The sequence below is a fragment of the Musca autumnalis genome, unplaced genomic scaffold, assembly GCF_047663935.1.
Source record: "Musca autumnalis isolate F117 unplaced genomic scaffold, ASM4766393v1 scaffold_1, whole genome shotgun sequence".
Taxonomy (NCBI): Eukaryota; Metazoa; Arthropoda; class Insecta; order Diptera; family Muscidae; genus Musca; species Musca autumnalis.
In genome coordinates, this window is record NW_027411644.1 from 136,107,600 (window position 1) to 136,134,807 (window position 27,208).

Here is a 27,208-nt window from a genome sequence, read left to right on the forward strand (position 1 = left end):
TTTTATCCTTAATTTCGAATGAGCCAAGTAGTGGTGAAACAGCTCCTAGCATAGGTTCAGGGTCACATAATGTTGATGTACCCCCCTGCAGAACCCATGGATGAGAGAAGTAATGTCGATTTCTGTTCGGATAAGACTGTTAATATTATACGAAATTGGCGTTTGACATTTTTAGGAACAGGAAGTGAAAAGAAAAAAATCCGCAAAACTAATTGGCAAATAGGTTTACTGCAAACTTAGCACCAACAGAAATAAAGGCAGTATCACTTAGGAAGGTATGTAATGTAAACTACTATCATTTAAAAAAAACAGTTGGGAGTAACTAAGATTGTTTTTTTTTTTTAGTTTGTTTTTTTTTTTTTTAAGTGTGGTGTGATTGTGAGTTTCGTTGGTGGAAGTCTTCATTGCTGTTCAGTACATTTTTTATGCTTTTTATATATTTTCTACATTTTAAAATTTTCTCAATCGAGTGGGCTTAGAAAATAAAACAAATTTCAAAGAGACTTTTCAAAACAAAAAAAAAGTCATTCATTGAATTTTTGGCTTTTGCCCTGAGAAGAACATATAAAATAATTATTAAAAGAAAAAAATATATATATTTTTCTAAACGAAATTTTAAAAATTGTTCGAGAAGGATTCTATATATTCAAATTGTGTTCTAAGGATTAATAATTTCAATATCCGTTGAATGGGACTCCTGCTTAATAATTGGTGAATGAGGATTGGAACAAAGAATTTATAACGCACATAGAACGAATCCTTGATATATTCAAAATTTGGAGAAAATTTTCCAAGGAATTTTTATACGAATTTTGCAACTATCAGTCCTGGCAGGACGAATCCTTGAATTTTAGTTAAAGATTTGGAATTTTATTTGAATTTGCAATTTTTTTTTGTCAATCTGGGCTTGCTGGCTTCCTAATATCCTGAGACGATAACAATTCAAGAAAATCCTGATACAGGACAATCAACCAAACTAAAAGCTATTTAAGAGTAATTTGTTTAAATATCATCCTAACATTGGCCGTATCATCACCTGTCTTTCGAGGCATAATTTTGGAACCCGTGAATTAAATCTTTGTATGGAGAACGCAGATTTTATTACACGTTAAGACTCAACACACTGTTCTACATTTGTTTTATCCCAAATACTTGAATTTCATCTAAACGGGCGATGCAATTTGAATATTAATTAACTTTTTCATCCAGCAATTTCGACCAAAGAACCATTATCCTCAGCCCTGATGACAACGGTGATCTTTATTGGTAAGTCGACAATATAAATCAATATATGTTCTCATTGTATTTGCTCGTTCACCCTGCAAGACACTTTTTTACATACATTATTTATTTTTTTTATGACCACCGGTCAGAATAATCACTAACACCCATATTCTTTTTGTCACACAATTAATATAAGTTTTACACTTTATATTAACTGTACAATCATTTTGTTTTCAATCAACATTGTATCTGCTAATCATAATATTTTCGCGATCAAAAATATTTGTTAACACCATTTGTTATTTTTTTTTTTTTTTTTGTTAACAAATATAATTGATTATGAATATTAACTAAACTAATTCGCTTTTTCGCACAAAAGATGAAAGGGAATTCATAAGGGAATTTCTATAACTGGGTCTAAAGAGTTATGAACTTCTTTAGAATGGTTGGGTGGGCGGTGGAACCGCTAGTGGCTGACTGATACCTTAGGCCACGTCTTTTCTTACGTCACTCCTCTTACTCCTTTTCTTACTCTTCCCCAACTTCATTTATTTCTTGGCATATACTCCCCTAATAAGAGCTACCTTATTTGAATGTTACTTTATGTAAGCGGACCCGAATGCTATTATCCGAGGAAAACAACCCCCCATGACTGAGCACGGCTGGGGCGAGAAGGTAGCCACTTCCTCCGGAAATAGGACCAGGTAGGGTGGGTCGTTACAGGCTCTGACTGCATTTGTGGCTATACCTATTCAACCCTGCATATTTTCAGAAATGAAAGATGATTCAGAAGCAGGATCAATTAAAGCTCTGACTGGGTAAGTAGTACCTTGGTGCACAATATGGACCAGAGCCGTGCCTAACAATATTTCCCTATTCTGAGTGGTATGGAATACTTGTCTAGAATTAGACCCAGATGGAAGACCTGTAGAGGTAGAAGGGGAATTTAAAGCAACTAAACTCCTGGAATCAGGTGACGTCGGAGACGAACGAACTGAAAGTCTAAGGAATTTTTGGCAAACCATAACATGGTGCCTTAGCCGTGAAGAACGAGGTGCGCTTTGTGGCGTGGCAACAGATGTTTTAGTGCGAATCAGGACGAATCCTTGAATTTTAGTTAAAGATTTGGAATTTTATTTGAATTTGCAATTTTTTTTTGTCAATCTGGGCTTGCTGGCTTCCTAATATCCTGAGACGATAACAATTCAAGAAAATCCTGATACAGGACAATCAACCAAACTAAAAGCTATTTAAGAGTAATTTGTTTAAATATCATCCTAACATTGGCCGTATCATCACCTGTCTTTCGAGGCATAATTTTGGAACCCGTGAATTAAATCTTTGTATGGAGAACGCAGATTTTATTACACGTTAAGACTCAACACACTGTTCTACATTTGTTTTATCCCAAATACTTGAATTTCATCTAAACGGGCGATGCAATTTGAATATTAATTAACTTTTTCATCCAGCAATTTCGACCAAAGAACCATTATCCTCAGCCCTGATGACAACGGTGATCTTTATTGGTAAGTCGACAATATAAATCAATATATGTTCTCATTGTATTTGCTCGTTCACCCTGCAAGACACTTTTTTACATACATTATTTATTTTTTTTATGACCACCGGTCAGAATAATCACTAACACCCATATTCTTTTTGTCACACAATTAATATAAGTTTTACACTTTATATTAACTGTACAATCATTTTGTTTTCAATCAACATTGTATCTGCTAATCATAATATTTTCGCGATCAAAAATATTTGTTAACACCATTTGTTATTTTTTTTTTTTTTTTTGTTAACAAATATAATTGATTATGAATATTAACTAAACTAATTCGCTTTTTCGCACAAAAGATGAAAGGGAATTCATAAGGGAATTTCTATAACTGGGTCTAAAGAGTTATGAACTTCTTTAGAATGGTTGGGTGGGCGGTGGAACCGCTAGTGGCTGACTGATACCTTAGGCCACGTCTTTTCTTACGTCACTCCTCTTACTCCTTTTCTTACTCTTCCCCAACTTCATTTATTTCTTGGCATATACTCCCCTAATAAGAGCTACCTTATTTGAATGTTACTTTATGTAAGCGGACCCGAATGCTATTATCCGAGGAAAACAACCCCCCATGACTGAGCACGGCTGGGGCGAGAAGGTAGCCACTTCCTCCGGAAATAGGACCAGGTAGGGTGGGTCGTTACAGGCTCTGACTGCATTTGTGGCTATACCTATTCAACCCTGCATATTTTCAGAAATGAAAGATGATTCAGAAGCAGGATCAATTAAAGCTCTGACTGGGTAAGTAGTACCTTGGTGCACAATATGGACCAGAGCCGTGCCTAACAATATTTCCCTATTCTGAGTGGTATGGAATACTTGTCTAGAATTAGACCCAGATGGAAGACCTGTAGAGGTAGAAGGGGAATTTAAAGCAACTAAACTCCTGGAATCAGGTGACGTCGGAGACGAACGAACTGAAAGTCTAAGGAATTTTTGGCAAACCATAACATGGTGCCTTAGCCGTGAAGAACGAGGTGCGCTTTGTGGCGTGGCAACAGATGTTTTAGTGCTTTCATCTTTCGTGGAATTGGAAAGTCTTTTGTTGTGATTTAGAGGTTCGACGTAGTCTATGCCCTTAATATCACGTAAGCAGGTCAGAGTTTGGATTCTTTCCGTGAGAAATTGATCCAAATCTGCCCACGAGGACAATGCAGACTTGTTTTTAATGCATTGTTCCCATAGCACAACGCAGTGTTTAGGTAATCTCTGAAGACAAAGGAAAACTAGAATTGGATCCCAGTCTTCTGTCGGCACGTCATAATTAGACATGGACGAAATACACCCGTTTATGCCTCTTTGCAAAGACTTCAACCCTAAACTAGTTTCCTCTTCTAAAACTGGTAGGTCAAAGAGGCGTTTTAGTTGGTGGTTCACCAAAATACGTGGATTGTCGTAAGTTTTTTTGCAAAGCATTCCACGCCAGACTAAAATTTGTGTGGGTAAGCGAAAACTTAGCCACTATTTCATGGGCATTACCACTGGTCTTTTATTTAAATGACATAATGTCATGTTCACACGAGCGTTTCAATTACGTTGTTCGCCTGTCGAACGACGTACACGAATTAACCCGTTTCCACGAAACCATTCGTAATTAACAGAAACGTAAATAAAATTTCCTTCATTTTTGTTTCCTTGTTTTCACGAAAATTTGAACTGAAAACAAATAATATATACATTAAATGAATAGGAAAAGCAATAGACTTTCCTTCAAATGTATCTTCTATATTTAACTACACACATTTCATTCATTTTTGCCATAAATTCTGAATAATTTTATATTTTCAATATATTTTTATATGTTTCTATTTTCAAAATTAAAGAGAGAGAGAAAACAAGGATAATTTGTGACACGAAATGTCGTATTGAGAAATTAAATGTAGTCGAAGGCTAAATACATTTCCTAAATAATGCACGTAGTTGTACAAATTCAACAAAATTGCACGGAAATTATTTTATTACTTTCGAAATGACACGTGATGTCAAAAATTGTATGCGAAAATTCAATAACAGCTGTAAATTTTCTCTAAAATTTTAGAAAAAAAAATAATTTTAAAACACGTGATGATTCAAAATAAAATTATTTTTTGGTGAAATACACTGAGTTTATAGGTAGTTGTAGACTACTTCAATAATGTATCGTGGATACGGCAATATATTTGAGGTTTAACGTGATTAAACCACAAAAAAATCTTTAAATTTTGCCGAAAACAAATTTCCAAAAATGTTTAAAAACATCGAAAAATGTCACTAATACCGATTGTAGGGTGCACGGTGTCGAAAACACTAATACCGTTTATTTTTAGTCAATATCCGAAGGATTCAACTCAAAAAGTACGTTAAAACGGCACAAACATATTTTTATATAAATAAATGTAATATCTAGTACATGCGAATACCCCTAATAAAATCGATCGTAGTTAAAATGGAATATAAGTGCCAAATCTGCCACCCGTAATAATTAAAGGTGGAAACAATCAGTAGTAATGACAAGTGGATGACATTTATTCTTTTATATTGGAATTGTTATTATTGTGATGATTTTTGTGTTTTTGGCGAACACGAAGAAGAGAATAAAAGGAAAACACCACAATAACAATATGGTTTTATATTAAACTAGGGGACCCGGCGAACTTCGTCTCGCAGTTTGTTAGGTACAGAACTTTATGGCTTTGGTTCAAACTTATAATACTATTATTGCTATCACCTTGTTCAATGGCAAATATTTCTTTGTTTTGAACTGTTTAGGAAGATCTTTGAAGCAAATGCACATTAGACAATTGTATTGTAATTGTACAATTGTCAGTTTGACGAAGAGAGAAGGTACTGAGAGCAAAGTGTTTCTGTTTTCCTCGACTCTCTCTTCTATAAACTGACAATAGCCGCGAAAAAAATTAGGTAGCTCTAAATCGGGACTAAGATATATTTTTTAAGCAAATTACACGTTTTGTGATGTAAATAAAAATATTTGGTAGCGCAGTTGAAGCAAAATAATATCATAACGCCCTACTCGTTTCATAATCGATCGTTTTCTGCAATTCTTGTTTCCACCACTGAACACGATATTTCACTAAAGCAATTGAATTTGAATTTAATGCTGAATATAGTGCTTTATTAAATTTGCGTTTTAATCAATTAACCCATTTTAACATATTTACCCATTTTGATCCGATCGTTATCAGGTAACCACATTCGTCTGTTTTTATACCCTCCACCATAGTATGGAGGGTATATTTAGTTTGTTTTTCTGTTTGTAACACATCGATCTAATCATTTGCACATATATTCTTGATCAGGATAAAATTCTAAGACGATATAGCCATGACAGTCTGTCTAAGTGTCCGTATGTTGTAATCACTGTAGCGTTCGCAATAAATGAGCTAGAGCGCTATATTTTTGCACCCGAGTGTCTTTTTTTCCATAGGCAGGGCAAGTTCGAAGATGGGTTATATCGGAACACTTTTTGGTATAGCCCCCATAAACGCTACTTCCCGATTTTCGATATTTTGGGGATTTTACCTACATTTTTTGACCGAACTACCTGTAATTTCACGTTTGGGGTTCCCAGTGTTCACAAAACATCTCCACCAAAAATCGTCAGCATAGATCCATGTTTTGGCCCCCATTTAACGGTACCTCCCGATTATCGGTATTTTGAGGATATTAGCTAAAATTTTTAACCGAACTACCTGTAATTTGACAGTTGAGGTTCCTACTAATCACAAAACATCTCCACCAAAAACTGTCAACATAAGTCCATGTTTTGGTAACGGTACCTCCCGATTTTCTGTATTTTTAATTACATTTCTTGACCGAACTATCTGTAATTTCAGTTTTGGGTTCCCAGTGGTTCCCAAAGAATATCCACTAAAAACAGTCAAGGTCCATGTTTTGGTATAGCCCCGATAGCGGTACCTCCCGATTTTTGGTATTTTGAGTATTTTAGCTTAAATTTTTGATTGAACTACCTGAAATTTGACCGTTGAAGTTTCTAGTAATCACAAAATATCTCCACAAAAACTGTCAACATAGGTCCATGTTTAGGTATAGCCCCCTATATAACTGTACCTCCCGATTTTCACTTTGATATAGCCCCATATAAGGTTCCTTACCGATTGAATAATTTTTTTATTTTTGTACCTTGTTTAGGTATCAGAGGTTACAAAATATCTTCGTCTAAAATTGTGAAGAGGAAAGAATATAATTATTCCGTTTTAGTTCAGAATATTTTATGGTGGAGGGTATAAAAAGTTCGGCCCGGCCGAATTTAACGCTTTTTTACTTATTTTTTCTGACTTCTCTATTTAATGTGATCTCCCGAATTCTACTTGCACTGCAAATTCGGTATTAGATGCAATGGCTCTGGTAACATGGACAGAGCTATTCTATTAGTTGCCGTTCTTTGTGTGTTTCGGATGCTTGAAGTCTTGTCACACTAACACGTGACTGTTGTCGATTACTTGGTCACCCTATATTTAATTTCGACGTAAATAACATAGTCAAATTAATATCACGATTAATACGTATTTACCTACTTATGTCGCCGATAAAGAATATTTGTCAGATAATTCGACCAAAAAACTCCAGTACCTCCGATTTCTTGTTTTTTTCCAATTTTGAATATCATCCTTTTTTCGAATGACATACATACAGTGTACCAACAGTACCAATGTGCATATGTATGTATTTATTTGGCCGTTTGTAATTGCCTTTTTTGTATCATGAGAGAATCTAAACAGTATCAAAATATATCTGGTACAGCTTAAATATACCGCATACATCGGAAGTTTACCTTTCGAAGATGTTTTTACCTACGCACAGTGTCCGATTTTCCGAAAAACCTGGCCAAAACTCTAAAAATGAATGGATTTTAACCTAACCTTTGGTTCTTATGTTTTTCTTATGATATTATTTAACCCTCAGGCGGTCATTTAAGGGGTCTTTTTGGTCCCTCCTCCTATAAAATGTGATCTTATCGGATCAAAATATTCTACAAATTTCTTTGCCATCAATTTCTACTATAGGTCCTAGAATACACCAAAACTCTATATCTTACTTTAACTCCAGAAATATGCAAATTAGAAAAACATTTTAGGGTTAATGTCGTACTTCATCACAGTTTTGGCAAAATTGTCATACAAAGCATCATTTTAGAAGAATGGCGTCAAAGACAAAAATGTTCTCAGCTAAATTTCCCTATAAGTCACCAAAGAAATGAAATCTCTATTTGCATTGCATACCAAGGAAATATCGGTATCAATTTTGCCAAAAAAACCAAAAAACTAAAATAGGGGTGCAAGCTTCCACAATTTCTACAGTTTTGGGAATATATGAGTTAAGATCACTTGGAATCCTTGCACTTTAGGTGTATAATGTCTTTGGCAACTTTACTGACCAGAATGCAAGGAATATTTGTCTTAAAAAAAAATAACCCTCGTGCGAGTCATAAAAGGGGTCCTTTTGGTCCCTTTTTCCACAAATCTTTAAAATCTCCTATAAAATGTGGTCGGATCAGACCAAAATATTCTAGAAATTTTTTCGCCATAAAATTTTGCTATAGGTCATAAAATACATCAAAACTCTAAATTATGCCCAAACGCCAGAAAGTGACCCTATACTATATTCTGACATTCTGAATGAAAGAAAATCTGTATATACCTGCAAGACAAAATATCACATAAAAACGAAAAGTGCAAATATGTGCAGGATGTTTGGATGGAAATTGGTAAAAACCCTTCCTTTTTTATGAAATGATAAATTACACGGCCCAACTCGATCTTACTCACAACTATTTTCATAATTTATTTTGAAAATAGATCTTGAAAAAAATTAACAAGTACGGACATCAATTATTAAAGAACGCACAATTCATTGGCGACACTGAATACCTTAAATACGTTTTACATACCTTTCATTACAATTACAAAAAGAAAATATTTAATAACCGTTGTTTATTTTGCATTTTATCATAGATTTATAAACAACTTAAATATTAAAAAAAATAAAATTCCAAATAGGGTCACTTCGACCTGCTTTTATACCTACTTATTAAACAAGAAATGTATATATTTTTTCATAACTACACGCACTGGGATCCTATAAACAATATATGACCCTTTTTAGTGTAAATTGATAAATTTTTTTACGATTTTTGGCCAGGTTTTTTGGAAAATCGGACACTGTGCTACCGTTTAAAAGTATACATATATGCCACAACTTCACTTCCAATGAAATTACCTCGGAGCTATTGATGTTTCAATTAACCCACCAATTTTGTGGATTTGTATCTTTTTCCTCAAAACTGTGGAAACCACTTTTGGCATTATCATCTTAGTCTTTTCAATCGGTGTCTGACCGAAACCACCACTAATCTTTACAAACTCTAAACTAAGCCCTTTTAACCATTTTTCGCTGTTAATTTCCTAAAAAGACGCTTGAAAATAAATGAAAATCGATTTGATTGTGAATAAAAAATTCTATACAACTTTCAAAAATTGACAAAGGCGTACAATGGACCCTCACAGTAGGTGCAAATACAATTTTCGCCAAAAACTGTCCAAATAAATGCCAAGATTTACTCCAAACGCGAAGCTCGATAGAAATTTGTGGAAAAATTGACTTAAATGAAAAAAATATTTTTGCAAATTTTTTAGGTTTTATACTTTTCTGCCATGAGACCATTCCAAATTGGTGCGAATTGTCAAAATCTGTTGGTATTTTTAAATGAATTTTACCGACGGCAATATCGTAGGTAGCGGACGGACATTAAATATTTATTGTAAAACGACAAACGGTTTTGTTTTTACTTTTAATTATGCACAACACTTCTAAATTTTGGTATGTCACTTTTTCACGTAATGAAATGTGTACATACCTTTGTGGTGATGGTAAGAATAGCAATTTATTGGAAAATAAATTGACGTGGTTGATCGTAGATCCTTTGCTGTTGTTGCTGCGACGTAGTCGTGGCTTTTTGTTGTCTTTTTAGTTTTTCCTTGTGAAGGCAGAGCCCGATCGTATACTTCGGCTCGATTGGACCAATGTTTACGTAGCAATATAGAAAAAAAATTAGAGAAAAATAAAACACGATGTGAAAGTATTTTTTCTAATCGCAGTGGATCGCAGTATTACCTTTGCTCAGAGGGTTTGACGAGTAGGACGTGATCCTATCGTTGGTGTTAGTTTTAATAACTCTAGCGTAGATACTGAAAGGGCTGGCTTTTCAGGAACGTCACTCATTAGATTCTGCCATTACCTTTGATATTATGTACGAAGTACATAGTCGTATTTTAAGGTAGTATACAGACTCTAATGGGGAGAAAAAGCATCCTTGGAACAAATTTAAGAATTAAAATGGGTTTAATAAAACCTCATAGCAAATTGTTCACTAACAATATAGTAATCACAGAATTTGTAAATGGACTGGTAATTTCAAAATTGAACAACCGCAAAGAAAATGTGCAAGGCAATAACTAATTTTCCACAAAGGCAGAAATTCTCAAGCCACCAATTGTTGCGTGCTGATTTAAAATAGTAATCTGAAATTTGAAACAATATTCAAAATCCTACAAATTGCATCAAATTATTCTAACGAAAATCAACAAAAAATGCAATTAACAACTTTAAGACAATATATAATCACAATAATAATTTTAAACCACTAGTTAAATATCAAAATTTGTAAATTAAATTTGCATAAATGTGAATGGGATCATTACCAAAAAGGCGATATGCGATATAAATTGCACAAAAATATATAGTACAGATATTTATCCACCAAAATTATACAATTAACTACCGAATATAGCGTATTTGTTTGTAAAAATGAAACTGGAAATTCAAGCTAAATCAACATTCCAATAAAATTTTTCTAATCTTCCAAAATCTATGTAAAATTTGTAAACTACCATATAATATACAAAATTATAACCAACAAGTGGGAAAAGCGTTAAGTTCGGTCGGGCCGAACTGTTTTATACCCTCCACCACAAATTTCAGCCATTTCGGTGGATTAATGTGGCCACAACCTTCAAAATACCGAAAATCGGAAGTTACCGTTCTATGGGGGCTATATGATGGCGCGGACCTATACCTACAACTGGGGGGGGGAGTTTTATATCCCCAACGAAGACTAAATACCAAATTTCAGCCATCTCGGGTGATATCGTCCTATGGGGGCTATATCAAAACGTGGACCTATATAAACATTTTATGGTAGAAATGTTTCTTAGCCTCTGGAAACACAAAATACAAAGTTGCAACTGATTCTGTTGTCAAATGGGACTAATACATTCAAAATATATTAATATTTCTTAGCCTCTGGAAACACAAAATACAAAGTTGCAACTGATTCTGTTGTCAAATGGGACTAATACATTCAAAATATATTAAAATGACGCATACTTTTTATGGGGCGTTATATGGGGGCTATACCAAAACGTGGACCTATATAAACCAACTTTGGTAGGAATGTTTTTTGGCCTCTGGAGACACAAAATACCAAATTACAACCAATTCGGTGGTAAAATGGGACAAATATCTTAAAAATTCCTTAAAACGACGACGCGTCACGCGTCATTTTGAATAGGGGCTATACGAAAGCGTGGACCTTCATAGCCCACTTTCAATACCAAAAGTCCTACGTACAAATAATAGATTTTCCCAAAATTTCATCCACCTACGTCAATCCGTTCGGACGCTAGAGTGATTTCCACAGACGGACAGACGGACGGACATGGCTATATCGATGTAGAATTGCACGCTAATCAAGAATATATATAGTTTGTGGGGTCTACAATTATTATTTCGAGTAGTTACAAACTTAGTGACAAACTTAATATACCCCCATCCTGTGGTGGAGGGTATAAAAACAGCATTAGGCGATGTTAATATGCAGTGATAGCTAATAGTAAATATCTACCAAAATGACACGAACTAACTACCGACTGTAGAGTATTTGTGCCCAAAAATATAACTGGAAATTCGAACAATATCAGCATTCCAAAAAATTATAACATTCGCAAAATATGTGTAGAAAATGCTCTACACAAGCAAAAGCCCAATTATAGGGTGCATGCAATATCAAATTTATATAAATAACCACTGAATGTAGTGTCTTTGTGTCCAAAAATTCAACAGGAAATTCGAACAATATCAAAATTCCGAAAAAATCACGAAATTCAAATAAAAGTTTTTTTACAATCCAATTGAGCGACTGTAGGGTGCGTGCAATATCAAATGCATACAAATAACTACCAAATGTAGCGTATCTATGTCAAATAATGCAACAAAAATTTCAAACTATATTGAAATTCCAAAAATATACAAATCGCAATATATTTGTTTAAACAACGCCCTACACAATACAAGGTCCAACTGACAGACTGTAGGGTCCACGCAATTCCAGAAATATTATTAAAATGTTCCCTGAAGCCGATTTATTATATTTACCATAAAATATAATAAAGTGTGTCACAGTACTAATTTACTGACCGGATATTGTGTAATAACACACCTTCAGGAGACTGTGCAATAAAAACGGACACGACAGAAAGAGGAATTACCAAAATGCAATATTTATGCGTACATTCGTGTGTGTATACATTCGCATGCAACTGACTGACTGACCGACTGGACAGAACGACGATGCTGGAGTATGTATCAATACAAACGTGTGTGTACCAGCACAGAAGGGACCACGAATAGGCCGTGCAGTGTAAATATGTAACCAATGTATTTATAAAAATATGTTTGTATATTTTCACTGCTAATACTAGCGAAAACGAAATCAATGCAAATCAATGTAGATTTGGGGAATTTTTAGAACAATTTGGCAACAACAATTAGCAATAGAAATGTTGAAGTTTATGACGACCAAAAAGGAGAATATAAAACAAAAATAATACAGAGGTTTTTAGAACAAAAAATATTATTTTTGTTTTGATCTTTTTATTGCCGTATGTATGCAAGTCTGCCCACGATTTGGACTTTGGCCGATGGACAAGAAAGGGAATCTATGATTTTATTTTTTTTTTTAAAGATCACTTAATGGACTGTATATTATTTATAAGGCTTTCCAAAATCAAAGCTATGATCCAATCCGGCTCGAATAGACCAAATGTTTATCCGGCTCGAAGGACCAAATGTTTAGTCCGCACTATAGGGACTTGGGGGGAGCAAGTGTATCAAGACTCTCCCAATGGAGTCAGTACGCCCAATGCGTACGTGTTGCCGTAAATATAAGAAGAGAATAAGAAATAAAACACGATAGTAGAGGGGTAATGGGGCTTCCAGATCAGTAATTTGATACCTTTTTACCTCCTGTCTGTGTGTGTGTGTGTGTGAGAGAGAGAGAGAAGGAGAGAGAGAGAGTGTGTGTGTGTGTGTGTGAGAGAGAGAGAGAAGGAGAGAGAGAGTGTGTGTGTGTGTGTGTGTGAGAGAGAGAGAGTATTTGGAGAGCGAGGGTTAAATTTAACTGCACAGTGGGTCAAAACAACAAAAAATTACAAGAAATATGATAGGCTAAGCCACCTATATGAACGGATGAGGGGGAGAGAGCCCGAGAATTTGAGAGAGACCCACATTTTTTCGATAATATAATCAAGAATACATACATACATATGTAAGCGTTTAAATATAAGCGAGGCAAAATATGAAACAATGTTGCATATTTTACCTCTTGTATGTGTGAAGCAAAATATGAAACAAAGTTGCAAATTTTACCTCCTGTATGTGTGAAGCAAAATATGAAACAATGTTGCATATTTTACCTCTTGTATGTGTGAACCAAAATATGAAACAATGTTGCATATTTTACCTCCTGTATATGTGCTACAGAGAGCGAGACCGAGATTTGAGGAGAGAACCACATTTACCCTGTATATGTGTGGGAGGGAGCCAGACCGAGAAGTTGAGAGAGAACCACATATGATCGATAATGTAAACAAAATACATTTATTTTAATATATGTCTGTCCGTGAGCATGCCGAAACATGATCGTAATCAAAGTGGATTTTTCGTCCGTCCGCCAGTCTCTCTGTGAGCATGTTCAATCATGTTCATAACTTAACATATGTATGCCCAATTAATTTCACAATATTGTGAAATTATTGATGGTGGTTGACAAATTTCGTATAAAAAGCAAAAATTTGAAAATAAGATTCACAGTATAAAACTTAAAGTACAAGTGAAGACATGGCGAGCGGAGATTTAATTACTTTCTTCAATTCCTTCAACATCAAATCAATAATTCCTTTGAAGGATATGGAGGACAACAAGGATTACATCATCACCGGAGCATTCAAGAGCAAAACAAAATATGGGGAGAGAATTGTATTGAGGATAAATGACTCTATTCTTTACTTGCCAACAAGATTTCTTTCACTAGGAGACGACCATGTGAAACAATTAGCTGGTGGAGGATATGCTATCACAAAATCTACCCTGAAAGATTCCAGCGGAGCAGATGTATATAAATTAGAGTTAAAACAATTGGAAATTCCAACATTTTATTATCCACCGTATTAAACAAAAATAAAGAATTTTTATAAAATTTAAAGTTGCTGTGGCTTCTTATTTAAATTTGGGGGGATAGAGGTTTCAGTATGAAAATAGTACTTTAGTTAGAAAGATGTCTGCGCTTAATGGGGAAGACGAGCGTTTAAAAACCTTCAATGGTTGGCCATTACCGTATCCAGATACAAAGACGATGGCTGCAGTTGGATTTTATTATATTGGTATAGGAGATTTGACCAGATGTTATTTTTGTGAATTAGTTATCCATCAATGGGAAGAAGCTGACTGTCCTGTTGCAGAGCATTTACGAATGTCATACAGCTGTCCGCTAATGAGAAGACTTTATACAAACAATATTCCCATCAATCAAGATATTTTAGATGATATCCTCCCTGAAATTGGTCTAGATGTTTGCGGCACCAGAGAGTTTTAAACAATATTAGTATTATTGTTCACATTCATTGCTTGCACTTCTATGAATAAAATTTGAGAAAAATTAAAACACTCAGATCTTTGTTGTTTTATTTATAATCTTTATTTTATGTTTTGGTTTTTACAATCCAATTAACAAATTAACAATATTAGTTTGAAGATAGTTTTCCAAAAAGCATTTCTTTTCTTTCCCATTTACAAAAACGTATTGATAGTTGTTTAATGGTGAGAGAACATCCTCGATATCATTGTAGCAGATTTCTCCATCGGTCCAGTCTAATCCATTCACATGTGCTTTGGTGTAGTTGATTGTTCGGAGTGCTTCTCCATCAAGCTCCTTTGCACTATAAGGTGGTCGAAACAAAAAATGATTCGGAATAACAGAAGTTCCACACATAAATGATAGCTCCTTCATGAAAATGGTTTTATCATTTCCATGACAATATTGAAAGTCGGCAAATGCGACATCCGATCTTTGGATTAGGTACGACATCTTGGATAAGTTGTATTAGACTGTAGTGAGTAATTTTGTTGTTGGTGTATTTTATTTATAACATCTTGCTCATTTGCAACAAAAATTTTAAGCAAAGATGACCACAGTTGTATGTATTGAAACGTTGATCTCGTTTATAATTATATGTTGTAGCTGATCCCAAGTAACGTAAAATTTCAGCTGGAGGTTGAAGATTGCCAAAACTATCGTAATAGTCGATGATATTATTATTCTTATAATATGCCACCCAATGTGTGCCAGGCCCACTGTCAATATCCAAATTTACGACACCACATTCGATTCGATAAGGCTTTTTAGGTAGTTTATCTCGCATATAAACACCTCTAAAGTGAGGTATGTATTTCTTTCCAAAGGTATTTATATGTGTATCGGCAAGTGGACCTTTGGGTAGCTGTTTTATTAGTTTTTTGGCGTTTCATTTTCATCAACATAAATTCCATAGCCTTTTTTGTATGGTTTGAGATAGAGACCTTTACCCATAGCTATAGCTTCTATGGTTTTGTTGTGTCTGGTCTGCTCTTGCAACTCTTCTTTGGCTTTTTTAGCATTCAAAACTGCATTGGTTATCGCTGAACTGCCCGAAGCTAATGCACCCAACGCTCCCAACCCAGTTAGAATAGGTATGAGAGGAAGAAATCCTCCCCTTTTGGGTACCCTTATTACTCTTGGTATAACCACCTTTGACTTTTTTCCTCGGAATGTCTTTTGTATTTCTTTCCTTGCTATTTTGATGGCAGCATTAATATCAGTTGGTTTAACGCTTTTAAGGGAATCTGTTGCATTCTTTATAGCATTTTTAAAAATTTGTTGTCCTATCAATTGTTTGGGTTTCTTATTACCCATCCCCATTCCAAGCTTTGTCTTTGCCTTCATTATATTAGTTACAAGATATGCGTTTATTTTTTCTCCAATGCTACTATCCTTTGATTTTACTCGTTCCCAAGCTCGTTCAGTTAGTTCACGATCAGCAATATGACGTTGTTCAATATCTTTATTCTGCGAATAAGCAATATCGTGTTTTCTACAAGCAGCATCCAGTGGATTAACACCTTGATCTCCTCTTTGTATACGTTTTCTTAGCTTTGTACCTGGTCCACAAAATTGATAGCCTGGTAGATGAAGTTCGACTGGAAGAGAGTTTATCAACTTATTTACAAGTCCTCCTCCTTTAACGGCTTTCTTTCTAATAAATCGATTTGCGTTGTAAACAATCATTTTATACTTTTTTTACAGGTTCTAAACAAAATATATATGTAAATCGATTATATATATTATAAATAGTCATGTGTTCTTATACTAGTCATTAGTTGTAAACATGAGATTAGTTGAGCAACAAGCTAAAATTACAGTACGAAATGGGGACTTTATACAAAAGAAAACCCCTCGACATAGTACTTTGTTACCCAATACTATACGAGCATTAATAGTGGGTCCATCAAACTGTGGAAAGACGAATGTTATGCTTAGTTTGATTGAAAGCCCAAATGGATTAAAATTTGAAAATGTTTACATTTATTCAAAATCGCTATATCAACCGTCATATGAGTACCTAAAGAAACTGATTTCCTCTGTAAAAGGGATGGGATTGTTTACATTCACCAACAATGATGATGTTATACAACCAGATGAAATAAAACCAAACTCAATCATGATTTTTGACGATGTAGCGTGTGATAAACAAAACAATATTAAAAACTACTTTAGTATGGGACGACATAAGAATGTTGACTCATTTTACTTATGTCAAACATACACCCGTATCCCAAAGCATTTGTTGCGTGATAATGCAAATATGATAATCATGTTTAAACAAGACGATCTGAATTTAAGACACATATACAACGATCATGTTGGATGTGACATGAGCTTTGATATCTTCAAAGACATGTCTCATGAATGCTGGAAAGAAAAATATGGATTTCTAACGATTTCTAAAGATGATGAAATTCACTCTGGGAGATATCGAAAAGGCTTTCATACATTTATTCAACCATAATATTATTTAAAAGATGTTATATAGTATATTTACATTAGTACACCTGCAACCATGGAGGAAGCAATGTTGAAACGACTTGTAAAGTCCAAAAATGTTTTGAAAAGAAAATTTCAAAGCATTAAAATGGGCGAAGATGCTAAAACTACTGAATTGACAAACACTTTTAAACCATTAACAGAACCCATAAACAAACTACTAAAGCTTTCAACTGAGAATGCAACCAAAATGATTGCACCCAAGAAGGAGAATATGGATTCATTTAGAGAATCTTTTGTAGCGAGTACACCCTTTAAAAAATATAAACCGGAGATTAAGCTTGAACCAAGTATATTGGAGGGGAAAGAGGATAAAGGAGATTATTTACAAAATGATGATACTTACAACACCTCAAAAGATGACACATTTTATTCAGAAAATGAGGATGATGAAGACGATCCTATTAATCTAACACTCTTAAAGAAAAATAAAAAACTAGATACAGTATATGGACCGCATAAAGATGAAAATGGTGAATGGATGTTTGGAGATAAACCACTGAAAATCAGCGATGAAAAGATTACGATTGGAAATAAAAATTGGGCATTTACACCAGGACTATTTGAACTCTTATTTTATCAAAACCCCAAAAAATATGATCCTACAGAACTCGACATATATAAAACAATCTTGTTGGACTCAAATGCATTTAAAATAAACTATGACCCTAATGGTAGAATCAAGGGGAACAAAGGACAAAAATATAAGCGGATAATTAAAAAGTTAATGGGGGATACTCACAGTGGCAAAGGCTTAATGACACTAAATCCTAGTAAACCCAACTATATATACTGGGACGATCCCAACGAGTTGGTAGAACGATTAAAGCTGTTGATGGCATCACAACAAGCCGGAAACAATAATCATACTAATGAGATTGTTTCGATTATCGAAGAACTGCGAGAAGGCAACATAATCTATTAAGTAAACTTTAAAGGAAACAATCAACCTATGACTGTTGACAAGTTTGGTCATCATTATAATCCAAAAACCCACTCAATAGAAGTAAGAGAAAATGTTTCGAGAATACTGGGAATTAATATTGACGAAGATAACAACCTTGACGTGCAAAATAAAAAAATTAGGAACGTTGCACCCCCAACAGAAGGAACGGATGCGGTCAACCAAGCATACATACATTCACAAATCAAGCACATACAAGAAGTATTAAACCAAAATATCATTCGGGAGTGTACTCAACTAAGAGAAGAAATATCCCATCTCAAACAATCACATAAGGAAATTTTTAAAGTCTTATCTCAACCCCCATTCAACTCAATTGCTCTAATATATCCCCCAAAACTTGAATAATGGAAAAGCGAGGATTGGTAAACGAACTCCACTCTCAAGCACGAAGAAATTTTAAAAGACGTAGGGTTATTACAAAGGGGATCGATGACCTTTGGCAAGCTGATTTAGTTGAAATGGGCAACTATTCCAAAACAAACAGGGGATACAGATTTATGCTTACTGTTATCGACACCTTTTCGAAATTTGCCTGGTGCGAAGCACTTAAAACAAAAACAGCAACAGAAGTATATAGAGCATTTGAAAAAATTTTAAAAGATGGAAGAATTCCAAAGAATTTGCAAACCGATGATGGAAAAGAATTTTTCAACAAGGAATTTAAAAAATTAATGCAGAAACATTCAATAAACCACTACTCTACATACAGTGTCTTGAAAGCCTCAATTGTTGAACGCTTCAATAGAACTCTAAAAGGTATGATGTGGAAGGAGTTTAGCTACAATGGAAATTATCAATGGATTGATATTTATAGAGACCTGGTTGATCAATACAACAAAAATCGTCATCGAACAATAAAAATGGCACCTATTCAAGTAAACTCATCGAATGAGCAGATGTTGTTAAAACTGTATATAACCACATAAAAATCTTTAAGAGGCAAAATCTTCGTGCTGGTGATCATGTTCGCATCAGCAAATATAAACATCAATTTGAAAAGGGGTATACTCCAAATTGGACTACAGAAATATTCAAAATAAGAGGAATACGATTAACCAACCCTGCTACTTATTTACTAGAAGACTACGAAGGAAATCCCATACATGGTTGTTTCTATAAAGAAGAACTTTTACCCACAAAATATCCCAACACATACTTAGTAGAAAAAATATTAAAAACAAAGGGTGATAAAGTCTTTGTTAAATGGCTGGGATTTTCAAACAAGCATAATTCCTGGATAGATAAGACAAATGTATTGTAAACTTAACACATTTAAATAATTTTAATAAAATAAATAAAAACCTTATATAAACATATGTATATTTGATGTTTTACTTATTACTAGAAAGAATCTTACAATGTCAACAACGTTTACTTTGACGGGTAAATCATCAATTTTACACTCAAACTATTCACCTCCTATTGAATTGGGAGAGGGTAGTTATGAGTGTTGTTTAATAGATTTTCAATCCTACAATTCCATTCCAAATGTGGATAATGATAACAATCTCTTCCATATCGGAGACAAAATTATAAAGATACCCATAGGATCATATGAACTACAAGACATTGCTCACTACTTGGAGACACAGTATAGAGCAATCCACATTAACAGATCTATTGAGATTAAAGCCAACAATAATACGCTACAGATAGAGATCTTATCCTCTCATGATCCCATATACTTTGATAAAGAAAAATCCATTGCAAAACTCTTTGGTTTCACCGGAAAAGTTTTGGAACCTGGCAAAAAGCACATTTCAAACCTTCCAGTTAACATTTTAAAGGTCAATGCCATACAAATACATTGCAATATTGTTACCGGCTCATTCATGAATGGGTCGCCTGCTCATATTCTGCACGAATTCGCTCTCGACGTCCCTCCAGGCTATAAATTGGCAGAGAGACCGATGAATCTCATTTATTTGCCGGTGAACGTCAAAGAAATAAGTCATCTGGAGATACTCAAATTAGATCAAGAAGGCCGCTTGATAAACTTTAGAGCAGAAGAAATTACGCTACGAATTCATATAAGACCCAGACAGCCATGATTATTTACAATAAATACACCCATAAACAAACACCAAAACACATTCATCATCAAGGAGCCAAACCGTCAAGACCTCCTCTCAGCAAGGAAAATAAAGAATTTTTAAAGCTTATAAAATTAAAAGTCAAACCAAATGTCTGAAATACTCGATATTAATGAGCGCCCACTCTCTGACGAGAATATTGTAAAGAGAGACTACCATAGCTATGTTCCATATATTCAGTCATTTAAAAATAACGATGAAATTCGTATAAGTATACAAAATCAAGATCTTTACATACTACCATCGGAGAGCTATCTATACATTGAAGGAAATTTGAAAAACTCAAAGGGGGGTGTTTCGCAGAATGCTAAACTAAGGAATAACTGTGTGGGTTACATGTTTGATGAAATTCGCTATGAACTAAATGGAATTGAAATTGATCGTACTCTGGGTACCACAACAAAAGTTAAAAATTGGATTTCTCTAAGTGAATCTGAAAGCAAGGTTATGAGTAATGCAGGCTGGAATCCAGATGGTGACGTAAATACAAGCTCATTCAATTTTTGTGTTCCCTTGAATCGTCTACTGGGCTTTGCAGAGGACTTTAATAAAGTAATTTGCAACAGTAAACATGACCTGATTCTCTTGAGAAGCGCCAACGATAAAAATGTATGTTATTCAACTACTGAAAACGAAGAAATTCAACTCACCATTACAAACATTGTTTGGAAAGTACAACACATTCATTTGTCAGACTATAGAAAAATTAGTTTCCTGAAAACAATCAAGGATGGAAAAACTTTACCGATAGCTTTCCGCAGCTGGGATTGCTACTTTAATCCAACTTTTGCTGGTGGAAGACAACACAGCTGGAGTGTTAAATTGTCTGCCAATCATGAAAGACCTCGATACGTTGCTTTGATATTTGAAAGAGACAACAAGCTACAACACTGTGAACTTCAAAATATTAAAGTTCACTTGAACTCTGAAACTTATCCATATGATGATTTGAATCTAAAGTTTGGAGAAAATCGTTATGCAGTACTCTATGACATGTATGCCAAGTTTCAACAATCTTATTATATGAGGGAACCACAACCACTTCTCACATATACAAGTTTTAAGGACAACCCAATTGCCGTTATTGATATCAGTAATCAAAACGAAACTGTGAAGAATGGACCCATCGATTTAAAAATTCAATTTGAAACCAATACACCAATTCCTCAAAATACCTCAGCATATTGCTTAATTATCCATGATCGTCTGGTGGAGTATGTTCCATTGACTGGAATCGTTCGAAAAATAGTATAAGTTCTTTGCATACTTACCTTTATATAATGTAAACTCAATAATGAAATAAAACACATTGTTTTGTAATTTCAATTATAAAAAGTATTGTTTTATTTTTTTTTTCAAAAAACGTTATAAATGTATGTAGTTTGTAATAGTACATAGATAATTAGTAAAAATAATGGTTTTTATGTGTAAAGTTAGTATTATTAATAATATATTGTTAATTAGTAAAACATTGTTAAAAAAGATTAATACAAATACCATGTGTAATTTCTAAAAAGTAACATGAAAATAATGCTGAAATTTTAATGATAATATGTTGAAATACTAGCAGTAAGGCAATTAATAACCAATATTTATACATTAGATTTTATTCCTTAATTTAATATATTTACATTTTAATCAATGTCCATTGGGACAGGTGAATCTAAATTATCCGTGTTTAAATCCTCATTTATATTGTTTAGTTTATAGTGGCCCCAAGCATATGTACTTATACCATCTTCTCGAATAAATCTTTTATCGTCTTGATGGCTTAGAGATATTTTTGTAATTTTGTCTGTGGTTATAGTATGCTGTCTTGACCTAAATGTATACATTGTGTCATACAAAACCTTTTTATCATATAAACATTCTCTATATGTATCTATTGTATACTTTTTTATTACGGATTTTTTAACACCCTTAGATTTCTTCACATCGTCGCTATCAACTACTTTGATAGCATAGACTTTAGGACGAAGTCCTACAAACTCAATCATGGTTTTTCCGTTATTTTCATCCTTCATCATACCCAATTTCTTTTTATTAATGAGAGGAATACCATACTTATTGTTGGGTGAGAAGTCTGATGTGTCAAACCTTTCCTCTATTTCTTTAAAAGTCAATACCCTATATAGATTAAGTCCTTTAAATGTTATGATGAAAGAGTCCGTGTCCATATAATTTAAAATAAAGGCGTCGCCAAATTTTGCTTTCAGAAAGTCATAAAGGAAAGCATACATTAACAGCTTTGATATTTCTAGCACGCAAAAGCCTAAATATAATGGTTTATCATATTTTACTTTTACGTTTTGCATCTGGATAGCTACCATATTTTCCGAAAATATAGAAAGACTATGGAAATTGGGTTTAGCAATTAGCTTGCTAGCTACATTTCTTTTCTTCTTGTTATTCTTGTCCTCCCACTCTGTTACAATTTTAACAGTTTTCCTCTTGTCTATATTTTCCATAGTCTTACCGTATACCGAGTTATTCAGCAATTTGAAAAAATCTTTTTCAAATGCATTTTTAGCATTTTCTCGATGCATATTATTCTTTAATATATAGGGAGCTAACCAGGCACGTTGTGTAAATGACAAACCTCTATGTACTTTCTTAAGAATCAGTCCATGTTGCAAACATTGTTTTAAAGCAGAATAATGAATTGTGTACGATTTTTTGTCCGTCAAGTCCGCAATTAACTTTTTAGTTTTAGACCCCCCAACACATTTGTTTTCTGGACAAAAGGGTAAGTCATTATGTTTGTCATGAAGATGCTGAGGGTAATCGAGATCAACCTCTAATATGTAGCCAGTTATATTATCATCTGGAATTAATTGTATCACATTAGGATCATTAAATATTTCCAAGTCCTCTTCCCACTTGAAATTTTTTTCTGGGAGAGGTTTTGTCATTGCTGTTCCATATAAATTATTAACGTCCAAATAATATATGTTTACTTCTGGCTTGCTTTTATCATAATTGGGGACATCTTCATTATTGGCTACGGAATGTCTATTTGAGCACTGGGTTAGTCCACCTCTAATAGCATTTTTACAGAAATTGTACATATTTATATCTGTAAAAAGCTCAAGCTCAACCTTGGTGCAGAGAAGCATTGCATCCCAAGATAGAGATGGAGCTGTGAAATATTGACAAGGATCTAATTTGTGAATATTCATACAGACATCTCGAAAATTTTCAAAGACGTCTGTTAGTAAGAGGACATCTGTTTTCAGGTACAACTCCATATAATCTTGCAAAGTCTGACAACGAAAATGTGACCAAACTTGTTTTGCATGGTTGTAGTCCTCTACTGAACATTCAGAATCTGTCATTTTATTGTAAAATTCTTCTATGGGTGGTAGTTGGGTATCTTTTAGTTTTTCAAATGATGAAAGATAATCATAAGGAAAAACACCTTTCCTTGTCAAGAGCGTAAAATCTTTCTCCTTAGGGAAATATGATTTCACCGCATGAAAATCGTCTTTAGGCAGATTCTTTGCCAATTTGTCTAAACTTGTAGGCATGAATCTAAAACTGTCCAGGAAACGTAGTTCAAGTCTGTTTTGTCTCTTCTTTTTCTTCTTGTCTTTTTCACATTGTCTTTCCTCCCCTACATCTTCTTCCTCTGAATCCTCTCCCTCATCACTCCATTCTTCTTCATCCTCTTCTCCTACAACAACACTACTATTGGAGCTAGTAGTGTTATTCGACTCATCATCTTTCATATTAATGAAATAAGACATGGATATATAAAGTTCCTTATTTTGAGGAATTACTTTTATATCTCCACCAAAATTAGATAATTCTTTAATAAAAAGGTGACAGTCATAAGATGAGAAGTTATGGAAAAAAATTGGTATGAATTTAGGTATTTGATACTGCAGATTACAACGATTATGTGCAGGCCCGCGATATTTACCAGTTAGGTGGCAATGATCACGAACTCTATCACCACCTAACGGTTCATCGCATATGTGGCATCTGACACTTGTTTTAAATTGTGATTCTTCTTCGGGTGTTAATGTAATCATGGGTTTAACTTTTGACAAATAGTTATTATAATAAAACTTGCAATCATTAATTAAATTTTCTAAGAAAACCTTTGGCGCGTCAGGGCCAGTATAAGTAAAGAACTTATCTAAACTAGAGTCAAAACTACATTTTATATTATAACTAAAAGCACATGGTACGTGCTCTTTTACTTGCTCTGTTTTTCCGATGTTATTGGGTTCCTGCTCCTTATGTTTCAATACGCTCTCAGCATCAGCATATATACTAATGCCCACCATCAGCATCTTTTTGTAGTTTCCAAATTTGAGTATCGCGTCCTTCTTTGTCTTGGGCATGCTGCAAACTACACCTCCACATTGCTTTTTGTGAATATCGAGGTCCTTCTCCTTATGAAAATGTTGAACGCAGCCGTTGCAAATATATGCTGTCTCTTTATGATTTGTTAGCTGTGATCTCAAAAGGCTGAAATAAATACACAATTATTAGTATATAATTTATTTAGCATTATTAAATGTTGATATATTACCGTGACATGTTCTTAATCCATATGTAATGGAATTTATCCCCATCGTTGAGTAAAATCAGGTTAACATGATGTCTCTTTTCCTCTTTTGTAAGGTAGTATGGACCTTCAATGGAATATCGCTCATATCCGTAAACATTTATGCTGATTTCGGGGTTGGCTTTTTCAAATTGTTTTACATCCTTTAGAGCCAATGGAAAACTTAAACCCATAAAGTTTAATGATATTCCTGAATCGAGACGGATGACATCCTGCTTGACATCGACTTTATATGTAGATGGTCTATTGACATTCATTGTTCTCGGGAAACTTAGTGCCGCTACCATACACCATTTAAAGCAATATTCATCATTGTTTTTTATGTTTATGCATGCGCCTTTTGTTCTCAATGATGCTGGCGTTTGGATGTATTGTGACCCACGAGTTAAATTGACTTTGTTAATATTGATGTCAATTTTTAAAAGTTTTTCCAAGGCCCATCCAGAACCTCTTTCTTGAAACTCGTCTGATTTGTCGACAAGTTCATTCTCTTGGTTGGTAAAGATTTCATCTAGATCATCACCTAGGGACAGGATTACAGTCTTTGATATGTGATTAAACACTTGTTCTGTTTCTATCGACTCAGTAGATTTTGACTGATTCTCTTTTACAGCGGTGGGCTTCACATATTGTCCCTGCAGCTCCATATTGACTTTGATACAATTTTTTTCAATCAACTCAAATTTTAAACATTTTATTATTGAGTCTTTAGCGTCTCTTAGAAAATCACGGGGTAATATTATGTCTTTAGTGTTTTCAATTTCATAACAAGTAATGTTCTGATTGAATGCACTTTTTATAATTTTTATATTTTTTTCCAAATTTTTTCTAACAACACTGCGATGATTCTCACTTCGAATATGAGATATCATATTCTTCACTGTAACGTTGCACTCTTCACATAGCTTATCGGCCCGATTAATTTTGTCTATTTTAGGTGCATTCATCTGCGATACAGTTGGTTGTTCTTGTTGATTTGGTTTCTGATTAGATGTTACAGTTTGTTGTTGTTGAGAAAGAGTTAAAGCTTGTTGTTGTTGAATTTGTGAGATTTGATTAGATGCAATAGTTGGTTGTTGTTGGGTACCAGTACAAACTTGTTGATGTTGAAGTTCTGAGCTTTGAATAAATGATTCAGTTGGTTGTTGTTGTTGGATAACACTTAAAGCTTGATGTTGATTAATTAATTGTATATTTGTTTCACTTGATTGGGCATGTTTTGTCAGTTGGTGAAATTTTAGTTGATAACAATTACTAAACAGTTGACCACAATTTTTACAATGCATTTTTACGTGTTTTAAAAACTCGCGTTTAACATTGAAAGAATTTCCACAATAATTACAAATATGGGGAGCCATTTTTTTAAAAGAAATTAGAATTTTGGAATGCGATGTTGAATAATCCGTGACTTGTTAAGTACTGATGACGTTCTCAACATATCCCATCAATATATAATTATTTGGATGAATCAAAGTATTGATTGTATTCCAGAATCAAAATCCGCCCTCAACCATACCCCTCCACCTCACACCCCCTATCCCCCTCCACATAATGGTCAACATAAACACATGCATTGCAGACTCAAACTGTGTAATACCCACAAAGGGCAAGAATTCCTACGAACAAAGAAATATTCTTGTAGCAATGAATACTGCAGATTTGTTTACATTTGTCTAAATGTAAACAAATTGCCTAAATGCTCGGTGACAAAAAATCAAATTTTTGGTCAATGTATCGATCACCAGTACGCTAACATGGAATATAACAAAGGAGAGAATTTGTACGAATCATTTCATGGTCACTTAATGTTTATTCTTGGGTTTTTGTTGCAATATGAGAAACTCTGACATTCATCTCAACTCATAGCGTTATGAAATTCAAAAGACGAACGAACCTGACCATCATCAATAATTTCACAAACTTGTGAAATTAATTGGGTATACATTGAATCTTATTTAAGATTATTTGCTTTTTATACGAAATTTGTCAACTGACCACCATCAATAATTTCACAATATTGTGAAATTAATTGGGTATACATATGTTAAGTTATGAACATGATTGAACATGCTCACAGAGAGACTGGCGGACGGACGGAAAAAATCCACTTTGATTACGATCATGTTTCGGCATGCTTACGGACAGACATATATTGAAATGTATTTTGTTTACATTAGCGATCAAATGTGGTTCTCTCTCAACTTCTCGGTCTGGCTCCCTCCCACACATATACAGGGTAAATGTGGTTCTCTCCTCAAATCTCGGTCTCGCTCTCTGTAGCACATATACAGGA

The 27,208-nt window shown here is 34.1% G+C and overlaps 1 protein-coding gene across 1 annotated transcript; it reads right to left on the reverse strand.

Annotated features, from left to right (window-relative positions):
• Positions 1-1,201: 1,201 nt before the first annotated feature.
• LOC141405181 (uncharacterized) lies at positions 1,202-25,270 on the reverse strand. Its single transcript, XM_073989292.1, has 4 exons — positions 24,880-25,270; positions 23,297-24,815; positions 3,734-3,997; positions 1,202-1,258 (listed from the first exon to the last, which is right to left on the reverse strand). Exons 1-4 carry the CDS (start codon positions 25,200-25,202, stop codon positions 1,202-1,204), a joined length of 2,163 nt encoding a protein of 720 aa, XP_073845393.1. The 5' UTR covers positions 25,203-25,270.
• Between the last annotated feature and the right edge of the window lie 1,938 nt (positions 25,271-27,208).

Coding starts and splice junctions, on each gene's coding strand:
- LOC141405181 (XM_073989292.1), bottom strand. CDS start 25,202: ATGGTAGCGGCACTAAGTTTCCCGAGAACAATGAATGTCAATAGACCA. Junction 24,816..24,879: donor TGGATTAAGAACATGTCACG/GTAATATATCAA, acceptor TATTTATTTCAG/CCTTTTGAGATCACAGCTAA. Junction 3,998..23,296: donor ATGATAAAAGCAAGCCAGAA/GTAAACATATAT, acceptor CTTTGTCTTCAG/AGATTACCTAAACACTGCGT.